Source organism: Hibiscus syriacus, unplaced genomic scaffold (genome assembly GCF_006381635.1).
Source record: "Hibiscus syriacus cultivar Baekdansim isolate YM2019G1 unplaced genomic scaffold, ASM638163v2 tig00112289_pilon, whole genome shotgun sequence".
NCBI classification, from domain to species: domain Eukaryota; kingdom Viridiplantae; phylum Streptophyta; class Magnoliopsida; order Malvales; family Malvaceae; genus Hibiscus; species Hibiscus syriacus.
The window spans coordinates 235,806-249,415 of NW_024063295.1; the positions used below are offsets into that span (position 1 = coordinate 235,806).

Below are 13,610 nucleotides of genomic sequence, written 5' to 3' on the forward strand. Positions count from 1 at the left end.
GCTTCGAAATTGGATTTCCTTTGAAAAAAGCTTCAATTCGAGCGATATAGGTCGTTGTTTTTCGATTTATTTAAAAATTTTCGCTAATTTGTCTTTTTTTTTTTAATAATGGTATTGTTATTTGCAGGAGAGAGTTGCTCTGATTCAGTAAGAAATATCTTCAGTTAGATCTGAAATAAAGGAGCTTAAGGTACTAAAACCGACTTGTTTATATGATTTGCTGATCTGAATGAATCATGGATTACTTTTGGTTTTTAATTAAAAATATGTGTACAAAGAAGCAACAAAATATGAACAAAAATATTCTAATGATCATACCTTTAATGTTATCTCTTTCAAATCTCTTGCCATTCAGTGTAAGAGGTTTTATATATCTCAGTTCTTGCTCGCTGTTATATTTTTTATGAATGTTACACTTATTGAATTATAGAAACTAGTTTTCATATATGGATCTAACTCAAAAATTCATAGAATCCTGTCCAAGAAAAGGAAGAGGGAGAAGAGAAGAAAGAAGATTATGAAATAATAGTGCCTTCTTAAAGTCAAATAAATTAGCTGAATCCGCTCTCATTAGGTTTATCTACTCTTTTTTTATGTGTATTGATGATGCTTCTGTATCCTTTACAATTAAAGACAGCAACGTAGGTTTACCCTCTTCATTGTTTCTGCTCGTCCCCTGTAATGGAAAAGATATCATGCCATGGTATATACTATGGACTTCACAAAACTTGCCGGATTGTACATTTACGGTACTAATTTGTAGGATAGACATGCCAAAGTTGGGGTATAGTAATTAGAATGAAAGAACTTACAATCAGTTCTGGAGGCATGATGTTAGGAACAATGGTATCCTTGGCTGAAAATCTTGGATTTGTAGACTTCATGACTTCAATATGTGTTGAGAATAGGGCGGAGACCGGTCGATGATCGGAAAACTTAATTTCACTTCTTAAATAGGATAGGATTTTCACTCCTTTCCCGTACCACAGAATTCTATCACACCTGTGGACATACACATGCATCATGCTCATAGAATCAGATCTGTGTTCAGAGGCTGTGCATCTAATTTTCCTATTGCTGCTATAAGAATTTAATTCTATGAAAGTTACTTGATTAGAAAATATACCATGCTGGAGTCCTTTGTTTCTCTCCTGATCTGCTGGGAAGGCCACCACAGTAGCGATTGCAATTCGATGAAGAGTATTTATAAGTTGGTGCAAATTCGATGTTTCCCTCTGTCCAACCCTGGAACACTCCATCTTCTTGTTCCCTTCTAAGCTGATCAAACTCTTGCAGTGCTTTCCAGTTTTGCTTCTTTATCAAATTCCTAGCTAAATTGTCTTCCAAGTTGTATAACCTATAGTTGAGATCTCCGAACCAGAATATCCTACTGCTCCACAAAAATGAGGCAGGTTTTATTTCATGAATTTGGATTCTTAATCCGACAATGCATAAATTTGGATGATTTCTATCCCTAATGATATTTCAAACATTGATGTTCATTGTTACTGAAAATAATACTACCTTGTTTCGAATCTATAATAGTTGCAAGTGCTAGAAAATTTAAACTACTAGTAATTGGTAATTCTATAATCATATCCTACAAATAGGTCACTATCCCTTGTTTGTTTGTTTTGGGACCAATGTGGTTCATCCTTTATTTTGGTTAATTTATTTCATTGAAGAAGAATTACTCACTCATGTCCTAAGATGGTGAGCGGATGAAGATTATCATCATCTTTGGCTGATCGAGGAAAGGTAGTTCGCTTAAAAATCTCTGAAACCTGATGATTCCTTCTACCTTCATCGCCTTGCTTTTCACCAGAAGCCAAATGAGCAGCAACAAAACAGAAGCTGGTCCCTTCAATTAGCATGCTAACCGATACTGAACCTTTGTTTCCCAAATACCCCATGATCCCACAAGCCACTGAACTAACTTTGACATTTGAAACACAGAATTTCTTCAACAATTCCTTCTTCATCCATACACTTATGAAAACTCCAACCATCTTCTTGCTTGCCATTAGCTTGTACTTGCTGCCTCCAATGACCGGTTGCTGATGATGTCGCTGTTGAGTTATTGTCCTCCCTCTCATTGGGGTATTGTCACTTATTGCACTAAAACTTGCTCTTTTTTCTGAAACAGGAATTTCCACATAATGGTAAGTGTCACTTGAGATTGGATTCAACATGGGAGTCAACCAAGGGCGACCGAAGCTTTCATTTAGTGCTTTTCCTATTAGCAGGTTCCAATTTGTTGCTTTTTTTGGATCTTTTGCTCCGATCACTGTTCGAGTTTTAAGCGGGACAATCTCTTGAAATCTACAAGTTGAAAATTTTTTGTTTTCAGTTTGATGATTTATTCTTCTTTGGATGGTTACAGAGTCTACAATATTACATGATTTTCGGAATTATTTCATACCCTAGAACATAGATATCAACAGCATCTTGGGGTTTCAGCCACTCTTCTAAATCAACTGTCAAACTTCCTACAGGAGATCTTCCAGCAACATTCCAAGTTCCCACGAAAATCCTGAAAATTGGAGGAAAGGTTAGCTAATTCATACTTTTGATTGTTTAAGCCTTTAAATCTCACCTTAACTCATTGGTTGAAGTGCATGGATCCATATCAAACGAACTAACATAAACATCTTCCATGAAAGCATTACCTCCATCTGCAAGAAATATATCCATCACTCAGACGACCACTGAAAAACAAAACTCACAAAAAAAGAACTAAAACAAACTTAAAACCTGAAAATTCATCCTGGTTGTAACAAGGATGAGGTTGTTTCTTTTTGTGCTTCCTTTTGAACCATTTCCTAAATCTCCCAGAGCTTGACTTTGGATTCTTCTCATCCATTGTAACTCCCCAAGAAAATTTTGTCCATGCCTGAAAATATTTACCATAAAATAGGAAGCATAGTGACTAAATTACAACAAAATTAGCCCATCTTCTCCAGCTGCTTTCTTCCTGACTTCATCGATCTCTTAGTGTTTATCGCCTAATAAAGCAAATAGAAGAGCAGTTTAAAACAATGAGACAAACCCCCGAAATTTAGACATAATTTTATGTGATAATCCCAATATATTGAAGCATATGAGAAGGAGACAGGAGGGAAAAAAGGTATAAATGAAAAGTCAAGACTTTGAAGGATGATGAGAACCTTCCTTCACCTTTTATCTTTGTGTGTATAAATGAATTTCCTAAATCTCAAGAAACCAAATAAAATAAAATGAAAAAAAAATGGACCGCACAATGTTCTATCAAGAAAACCTTTTTTTGTTTGATTATTAGTTGTAACGTGGTGGTGCTGGTCACGTATATCTTTTGTATTTGTTACGTGAAAAAATTATTTCAACTCCAACTCATATAGTGATTATAATTTAGTAACCCGTTTATTAATATTATATTTTATTATAATTATATTTGAAGTATTATATATATTGTTGCCTATTTTAGTTTTTCTTCAAACATTCTCAAGTTCTTTTTCTATATCAATATTTTACTAAAATGGAACTAAATATTCCATGGGCATTATTCTTTCTCAAGTCAACTTTCTCTTCTTCTTTTTTCCTTATTTCCATTTGAAAGTTCAATTTTCTTTTGACATCTCTTATTTCCATTTGAAAGTTCAATTTTCTTTTGACCAGATGGAAGTAGCTAGTTTTATTAAAAATAAAAAATAATCAAATTACAATGAAAGTTTACATTTATAATCGTAAATTAAAACACATAAGATCACATTTTTCTATAATCATTAACACAAGAAAGTAGTCACTTAAGATCGTACAAGGTTCATATAAGGAAAGTGTTAAAAACCTAATCAATAAGCTCAAATAAAATAGATACGAACAGATCTGACTGTATTGACAAACGAACCACAAAAGGGGATTAAGCTATTGAAAGACTATTGATAAACCACAAATTAGAATCAAATGATGTAAGAAAGTTATCCACGAACATAAATCATATATCCAAATCCAATTTGATGGCTCAAAGTAAGGAAGATCAACATAATAATAAATGAGTGTCATCTTGATCAATTGTGGTGATGTCAATTCTTGTCCTGAGAAAAAGGATAAACGAAAATAACGGTCAAGTGATCAAAAACATGCCAAAAGATAGAAACATGCCATAAAGACAGAGAAAAACGTGTCATAAAGGTAGAGTTATTAAAAAAACATGTAATAATAAATATATGACATAATGAAATAAATAAAAAACAATGAATACTGATAATCGATGATCAGCACTAAGGCTAATGCTTCCGCTAGTTGCAAAGATGAAAAAGAAAAGAAGACTAATGTCCATATAAAACTAGAATTTGAGTTACATTCGTTGATATCAATTGATATCTAAAATTTAAAGTATATCTATTCGTGCAGTTTTCATATATTAAAACAAAGTATCTTATCATATTAAATCATGCAACTAATATTAACATCAATAAGAATTATTTAAATAAAACCAATGTACCAATATCAAATTCTCATGAAAAATTGCCCTATAAAATGATTGAAATAAGCAATGTAATCTTGAAGGTCGCCAATTTCCGAGTTAATTCTTTCTTTTCTTCAAACAAATTTTAAATCTAATCCTACTTAAAGGAAAGGAGAAAGAAGACTTTAAAGGGGAAAAAAAGCAAATGCTCCTAATGAGTCTATAACTCATGACCTAAGAAATATAAGAAAACAAATATGAGTAGCTTGACCAATCGATTAAATATAATTGCTCCAAATTAATTCTTTTAATTTGCTTTAGTTAAGGTTCCCGATCCTCATAATTGTAGCTTTGAAAATCAATACAATAATATAACATGTTCAATTCATATGTTATATGGATAAGTCCTATTCCCTGGTATTTTAGAAGTGCTTTTTTTCTAATTATCTTTGGAGCACATGGATAAAAGCTCTCATTTTTTCTTTTTTCTAGATTGTAGATTCTATATCCATTAGAAGTAAAATTCATTTTTTTAGGTAGAAATTGTTGGGAAAAAAGAAGTGAATTTTATTTTAATTCTATAAGTAGGATTAGGAAACATATGCTTTTTTTTTTATTTAAGTAGTTTTTATTTTTAAAATAAAATATAAGGATAGGTGCCGAATTTTAAATATTTTGGAGTTAAAAAAAAAACTAATTGATATAAATATTATTTTCATTATAGGTTTTTAATGTGTTTAACAGTTTGATTAGTATTTACATTTCTTAAAGTCAGCATGAAAAAAGTACAATAAATATTTTTTTTGAAACAAAATACAATAAATATTTGACATTGATTTTTTAAAATACATATATTGTTGAATCACCAAAGATTTGAGTCTCGATCACAATCAGTCCAAATGGGCAGCATCGGCCCATATCAGTTATGACTATAACGCCAGTTGTGTGGTTTGTTTTGGATATCATATCATTTCATGACAAAAGAATCATGGTTACACGTGATTTGTGCCTTGTCATCCTCATTATTTTTATTGACATTTTCACCCTTTAAACTTTAAAAAAAATGTTTTGGGATTTTAACTTTTTTTCTTTATATAAATTATTATTTTGAATCATGAATATTAAAAAATTATAATTAATGTTATAAACATAATAAAAATATAATGTAACAATATTATAAACAAAATTTTATGCAGGATATGCTTATGATATACAGGATATGTTTATGATAGTTTATAACTCATTTTGGCATGTATATGCAAATGTGTTTGGTAATGGCATGGATTGCATATGAAATTTATAAATCCTTGCATGTTTAATTTGTAAATGTAGTCAAAACTTATTATATGGTATGTATATAATTTGTTGATTGCTTGGGATACGAGTATTAGATAGTTTAGGAACCTTTGACATGCTTAAATGACTTATAAGTTGCATTTAAAGTCAATGGCGGACACGTTTAATTTACTCATCTTGAAATTTAAATTTTTTTTATTAGTTATTTATTTTATTATTTATGTCTATTCTAAAATTTTATTTATGTCTACTCTATAAAAATTTTGTATGATTAATATATAATCTCACCCTAAGAAATATTTCTGAATCTGTTAATGTTTAAAGCATAAAAATAAGGATGACGTGTTAAACTTTGAAGTGGTGTTTTAAGCATAAAAAATACGGATGACGTGTTAAACTTGAAGTGGTCAAAAATGATTTTTTAATTTTAAATACGTATGATTTTTTAATTTGAAATACCTATAAAAGTTATTTTCAATGATTAAAACTTATTTCAAATGGTTGCTTAGGGTCTAAGGCATGAAACTTGAACGTTTTGCATTTCTATAATTGAAAGCGAAATCCTGGAAAATTTCAGGAAACGAATAATTTTTTTTTTTTGAAAAAAAAAAATCTCTCTTTCACTAATGACTGGAAAAGGATTGATCTTTTTAAAGATTTTGGTTACTGACTTAAAAATATCGGGATCAGTTAAAATTATAGCGCCTTAATTTAAGATTAATTTTAATCAATCGGAAATTTTATTAAATAGAGTACTTTTTTAAAATAGTACAATCAAAAATGTTATAAATGTTATCAACTTTATATATTTTTTTAACATTTTCGGTTAGTAATTGGAAGTGCTTTGTTACCATTTATCAACCTAAAATTAGTAAAATTTCTAGTTGCAATCTAAAATGTGATCTAAGTTTCTAAATTGGTTCCAACTTAATATTGATGTTATTTTAGATTGCGACATGGAATGTTACTAAACATATAACATTTTTAGTTTGCAACATGAAATGTTACCAAACATATAACATTTTAGGTTGATGCTGGTAACATTTCATGTTTCAACCTAAATTCTTACATCAGTTTTTTATCTTACCAAGTTGAATATATTTCACGACAAGTATCGAAACTTAGACTTTAAATTTCAATACTTACCAAAAAAAATAAAAAAAATATATATATATTTATAACATTTTAAGTTAGAAATAATAATTATCGAACCTCAGAGAATAAGTTTCAATACTTACCAATTCAACCTAAAATATTATATATATACATATATATATTGGTAACATTTTAGGTTTTCTTTGTAAGTATCGAAATGTGAGATATAATCAACCTAGATTTTTAGATTGAAACTAGAAATGTTATCAAAAACATATAATATTCTAGGTTGAATTATGTAAGATTTTAGGGCGCAACTTAAAATGTTCTGTATACCAAAACAAAGTATGTAAAAGTGATATCATTTTAGATTATAAATTATAGGTATCAAAACTCATATAAAAATAAAAAGGTTTGATATTGTATTATGTTGAAACCAACTTAAAACTTAGATAATATTTTCGATTACAACCGAAAATATTGTCAATATATACGACATTTTAGGTTGATAACCGGTACCTAATAAAATCGATTGCGTCATTTTTTAACCCTAGTTTTAGATGCAGCACAACATGCTCACCCAAATGATCGATACTTAGAAATGTTCCATTTTTTTTACCTAAATGTATTTCAAACAAGTGGAATTAATCTTTTTAAGTTTATTTAATTCATTTAAGCTACAAATTGGTAGAATCAATTGGATAAGGCTGTATTTGTTATTAATGTATGAATACAACTCGAATGTTTGCAAAATGATCTGTATTCGAACGGTCTGTCTATAGGGTATGTATTTGTCAATAATTAAAAAAGATTTTAAACATATACTACTTATTTTAAAATCACCTTAAACTATTAAAAAAAAGTTAATCTTTAATAGAAACCCATATTCTTTCTCATTTGCTAGTTGAAGGGAATATATATATATATAAATCTGTAAAAGGTTTGTTATCTTTGTTCTATGTTACATTTCTCTATCTTTATATTAGTTATTTAGCTAGGCTTTTTCATTGGGAAAATGTAATAAAACTGCAAAGTGTGATGAGTTTCTCGTGCATAAAAAATTGATTAAATGAATGAGTTGGACCAAATTCAGTTGGATTATCACCGGACTTTGAAAACAAAACTATTTACTGGGTTGATGTGTTTCTTGTTCAAATCACTTTGTTTTCTTCCATTTCTTGCATCCGAAGCCAAATGCTGCCTAAACATGGCAATGAAAGCATCCACTCTCTCATTCAATTCCTCCTTTGACAGCTTTAGAGCCTCAATATTCTCCTCTTCTTTTTCAACCACCAACTGTTTCTCTACTATTTCCTCACTTTTGCTTCTTTTCTTTGAATTGGTGACCTCATCTTGATGGAGATGATCTTCCTCTTTACATACTTCATCTTCATTCAAACCCCCACTTGTCTTCTTCGTTTCTTCATCTTTTTTGTTGATTTCTTGCTGACGACTTGAGTTTGGGTTCATGGAAGTGAAAAAGATAGCCAAAAGCACCAGGTTTAACACTAGAAACACCCAAGCCCGCCATTGTTGAACGAGAAACAACAGTAAAGGACGTTTCAAACATACCACTAAAACAGCTATGCCTGCTGTAAACAAAGCTGTGTTCACATTTTCTTTCTTCCCCTCCATACTTTCTCTTCTTCTTTTTGCTTGAAAAATCTTGGCTTTTTTAACCTTTTACCTTTTGGAGATGAACAAATTGACGACATATTATAATGGGAAATCAGAATGACCTTGAAATTAGGGTGAAAATGGGAATCCTCTGGCTCCACCAGCTGTGAAAACCAGAGGCAAAACATGGCATGGGAAGGGCTAGGGGGACAAGAAAACATAGACATAAACACTTTGTGGTAACAATAAAGTCAACTTATGATTGCTACATTTTAAGATTTAGTTATGTAAGTTTGTGTATGTTAGGGCTCGGCGTGCACACCAGTGGGCCTAAAATCATGTTTCCAACAGCTTTTGCTCTTTGTTTTTAAGTATATCAATGGAGTTGTGAAACATTCCACTGTCCGATGTATCAATTTTTCATTATCTTAAAGGTAAACTATGCGTTTAATAACTAAACTATCATTTTCGATCTGTTTTAATATCTAAACTTTCAATTTTTTCAAAATCTTACCTAACGTTTAGTTTTTGTTTCATTTTAATATTATGTCATTAAAAACTTAATATGAAGTTTTTAATTAAAAAAAAGACCAAAACTGATAGTTTAGATGCTAAATGTGTAGTTTACCTTATCTTAAATAGATATAAACAAATTTGATTTTTTTTACAATATATGATATTGTGAGATATTGATTGGTTAATATGAATATAATATTATAAAAATTCATTACAGAGATGACACTCTATCCAACTCACATTATTCACAGCGTTAAGACTTGAATCATGAACGTTGTTTAAAAGATTTAACGTCTCATCTTTCTAAATGAACTGATAGTTAGCATTTGACATTATCTTCTAAATTTGAGTAACATAACTTTTATTCTCTCTTTTATCGTGCATGGGGGAGTAATTGAGTTGAGATGAGTTCAAATTGTAAGGAATTGAATTCAAAATATAAAATTATATTTAAATTTAATCGAATTTCATTTTTAAAACTTGATTCTTATGTTCAATTTTAAACTTAATTACTCAACGTGAGTTCGAATTGATGTTCATCAAATGTTAATTGAAAAGATAATTAAACTCGTGAGAGTAAGCACATATGAATTTGGAAAACATAATCATTCTCTTTCATCTTGCATGTTTTACAAACACGTGAAATTATTAATGAAATGGGAAACAAACCATAGTGGATAATGGATAGAAGAGACGTTGGTAAAAATGGTGTAATGTAGTGAATAGAAAATATGAAATAATTGGAAGTTAAATCATATAAAATTTAGGTTAAAGTCTACTTAAACTCCCTTCTATTATACTCAAAAATTCATTTTAATCCATCTATAATTAGAAGGAATATTTCATCTCTATATATTTGAAGAAGTGAATATTTCAATCAAAATTATTAATCTAGCTTTAGTCCCTATACATTTTTTAATCTTAACATTGCATGTTTTAATGGATTTCTGAATTTGTGAATTAAATGCATGTAAAAGTGTTTCTTTTAAGTAATCGTGTATTATAGTGAAGGGGAATGATCGGAGAAAAGTTTTGAGATAATTTTAAAATAGAAAAGATTTATTGATATATTTTAAACTAGAATCAAATTGATACAATGTTTAAGTATTAGGGATTAAATTTTTATTATACTAGGTCATCACCATTTTTGTCAAATCAACAATCTAACCTAATGACAGAAGATCAAAACAAAAACAAAATATAATGTTAGATATGTTTTTTTATAATAGTTAAGTGACCAAAATTAAAATAAATAAATAGATAAGTGATCAAATAGATAGTTTAGCCTACAAGAATAGGGTAAAGTACATAGGTCCATCAACTATAGGGTCTCGCTCTTTTGAGTCACCAAACTATTAAAAGTTACAAAATGTTCTTCCAATTATATGTCGTTGCTTTGTTGAATCTCTTGACTATTAAAGTTACAAAATAGTCACCCACATATTCATATGTTCCAAACTCATCATTTTTTTGTGAAAAATTGACGGTCATCTGAGCTAGACGTTATCATGTTGATTGGTATATGATAGTTGTTTGAGATTTTGATATCAGATTTTAGCATATCTCAGTCAGCAGGTTAACGTTCAGCTCAGATTGTTGTCATTTTTCATGGAAAAAGACGAGTTTGGAACATATGAATAGTTGAGTGATCATTTTGTAACTTTTAATAGTCAAGGTGCTCAACAAAGAAACGCCCTATAATCAGATAACCATTTTATAACTTTTAATAGTCGAAGGATTCAACAAGTAATGTTGTATAATCTGGAGACCATATGTGTTTTTACCCCCAAAAAATAATACGGTGCGTTGCGTAGAACCGAAATTTCAAATTAAAAAAAGTTGGAAACCGGAGTGCGTTTTTAGAAGCAAACACAGAGAAAAGGGGGAGCAGATTTTTGCCGGTTGATGACAGTAACGATTGAGTTCGGGAACGTCAAGCTGCTTAGCACGCCTTGTTTTTTAAATACCACTTCATCATCATACGAAAATGACCCTACGTTTCCCATTTCTCCATAATTACTATCATTTAAAATTAATAATATATATTAAACATATTTTTAAAATTAAATTTAACATAATTTCTTTTATTGGTATTTTTTCATTTTTAATGGTTTTTTTACTCTTTTTTATCTATCTTTTGTTTAGACTTTAAATTGTTGCTTTCAAATATTCACAAAATCACTTCAGATATATTACTTTGATTTGTAAAAATCAGTTATCATTATAGTTATTTTTATATTAATGTTGATAGTATTTAACTATCATCACCAATAATGACATTGTTTGTATCTTTATTCCTTCTCGTAGCTTATATCGTTTGACCATTGTGTTCATTCTCTTCAGGTTTCCTCTTTTTATATTTAGTCGGATCTTACGTTTTCTATCTATATGCAGAGATTTTACGCAAGGATTTATTTGCAGAGATTACTCCCCATTACAGACGAGCATATTGAAGACTACATAGGAAGACTTTTCAACTATGTATTTAGTTATTTATTTATTTATACATGTATTGTATTTTATCTTTATTTTTAATTTTCTTCCTGCCGGAGGTCTTCCACGAAAGCTACTTTCAATCCTGGCGTTGGGGGCAGCCTACTACCCTACCTCCCCTTATCCCATTGCATATGGAAATATGGTTTTGTTGTTGTTGTTTGTATCTTTTATTTTTTGAATTGTTCTATTGGTTTTTTTAATATTTTCTTACATGGTCATATTTAATTTATATCATTTAATGATATAATTAATATGCTATGATTTTTATTTACTTTTTATTAAGATTATGATTTTATTATATTTTGTCGTTATGTATTCAATAAAATTAATTATTATTGTTAATTAAATAATAACATTATTCAAAAATAGTAATTATCAAGTAAAATTAAAACGAACACATTATTATGTAAAGTAGTTATTTTTTATTCCAGTAGTGCTCTGTTACATTTTACTCTTACATTTAACGGTTATCAAAAATACTTTGCGTCAATGGCAGTGGTGGTAGCTTTTTCTGACCATTCTCTTGTCATTTGACTCATTCTATCCTTCATTTTCTTAGGTCTAGTGGCAGGGGTGTGTTTTAAGATGGTTTAATGGTTGTTTTTTGGGTCTAGGGCTCGAATAGAATGTTTTTTGGGGTTGGTTTACTATGGCCAGCACCAATTTACAACGACTGGATAAGTGCTCACGGTGGCCGGACAGTGATCGCTGACAACCCTTTCCCTTTTTCCTCTAGGTTAGAAGAAAGAGGGGAGGGCTTTAGGAGCTTTTCTTAGAGAAGGTAAAAATTACCCCACATAGATTTAAATTAAGGTGGTGTCACTTATTTGCAAGATTGATTTATGGAACGCCTCCGAACACCTAGAGTATCCTTCCGAGATTTACTCGAGCGAGACGGTATCCTTTTCATTCCTAAATATTTTTATATTCTATATAGTATTATATATATATAAATACATTATTTTTTATTTAATTAAGGTACTACTCTATTTTTTTAAGATTAATCTATGGAATGCCTTCAATACCTAGAATGTCCTTCTAAGGGTTATTCGAGTAAGAGGATATCTTTTTATATACTATATATATATATATTCGATTGTAAATTAAGGCAATGTCTTTTTTTGTGAGATTAATCTATGAAACACCTCTAAATACCTAGATTGTCATTATGAGGATTATTCAAACAAAGGGATATCCCTCCCATTCTCATAATTAAATAAAAAGAAATTATTTCCATAAAAATTAAATTATTTTTTTTATGGGTTAATGTCTCGAACGAAATATTATATGTGGGAAAATATTCAAATACTTAGAGTGTGATTCCTTAAGACGCATGACTGAAAAAATATCCTATTAATTTCAAATTAATAAGGTTAGTAGTTGTGTGCAAGTTTATCTGTTAAAATTAGTATATCATATTTGGTATTTTATTCATTATATAGGTGCCAATTATTATTGTTGCATTCATTAATCGTACATTTATTTTCTCATTTTCAAAATAAGAGGCAATGTTGCTTTATATCGTAAGTTAATAGAATCGTATCCAACATTACTGTGTGACTGTCACACCCTGACTAATATTTTTTCCTAAAATAAAATATGGACTAAAATGTAATTCATTAAAGTTTAAATTAAAGTCATCATGTGGAGAAAGTTTAAGTACTTAAATCAAAATTTTACCTTGTTGGGATAAGGTGGATACGCAATACCACATACCTGGAATCGTCCTATTTTACACATACCCAAAATAGTAAACTACTTTCTCTCCCATCACTTTCTTTGAAAAGCTTCATTCTCTCTTTTCATCCTCGTTTCATCGTTGATAAGCCGTCCATTTACGGTATTGTCGGTATCATTGCATTCCTCGTCATTTTTTGAGTCGACTAATATTCTCAGATTTGTCGTCGTCGTTAACGTGTGGAGGGATGAGAAGAGTAAAATTTTGACCATTCGAATTTTGACATTTTCATCGTTCTTCGTCGCAAAATAACAGTGGTAAGAGACTCCCAAACCTTGAATTTCATTTTATAAAAAAATTAGTGAAATTTTGATCGTCGCAGCCGTCGCACACACTTCATGTGTCGCCCTTTCTACATGGGGTTGTCTAGCAGACAAGAGACCTTCTAGAATCGGTATGAACCGGTCT

The 13,610-nt window shown here is 30.0% G+C and overlaps 2 protein-coding genes across 2 annotated transcripts; both read right to left on the reverse strand.

Annotated features, from left to right (window-relative positions):
• Positions 1-515: 515 nt before the first annotated feature.
• LOC120177470 (type I inositol polyphosphate 5-phosphatase 1-like) lies at positions 516-3,080 on the reverse strand. The gene is made up of 7 exons (XM_039183607.1): positions 2,755-3,080; positions 2,597-2,675; positions 2,423-2,533; positions 1,699-2,322; positions 1,127-1,390; positions 813-1,002; positions 516-676 (listed from the first exon to the last, which is right to left on the reverse strand). Exons 1-7 carry the CDS (start codon positions 2,861-2,863, stop codon positions 581-583), a joined length of 1,473 nt encoding a protein of 490 aa, XP_039039538.1. The 5' UTR covers positions 2,864-3,080; the 3' UTR covers positions 516-580.
• A 4,856-nt stretch (positions 3,081-7,936) lies between these two features.
• LOC120177415 lies at positions 7,937-8,470 on the reverse strand. Its single transcript, XM_039183574.1, has one exon. The coding sequence runs from the start codon at positions 8,468-8,470 to the stop codon at positions 7,937-7,939; it is 534 nt and encodes a 177-aa protein (XP_039039505.1).
• Positions 8,471-13,610: the final 5,140 nt, after the last annotated feature.

Bases quoted from the DNA above. Each gene is read 5' to 3' on its own strand.
- LOC120177470 (XM_039183607.1), bottom strand. From the start codon at position 2,863: ATGGATGAGAAGAATCCAAAGTCAAGCTCTGGGAGATTTAGGAAATGG. The intron at 2,323-2,422 runs GTATGAAATAAT...TTCAACTTGTAG, and splicing joins GTTGATATCTATGTTCTAGG to ATTTCAAGAGATTGTCCCGC. The intron at 1,003-1,126 runs GTATATTTTCTA...GTATGTCCACAG, and splicing joins AAACAAAGGACTCCAGCATG to GTGTGATAGAATTCTGTGGT.
- LOC120177415 (XM_039183574.1), bottom strand. From the start codon at position 8,470: ATGGAGGGGAAGAAAGAAAATGTGAACACAGCTTTGTTTACAGCAGGC.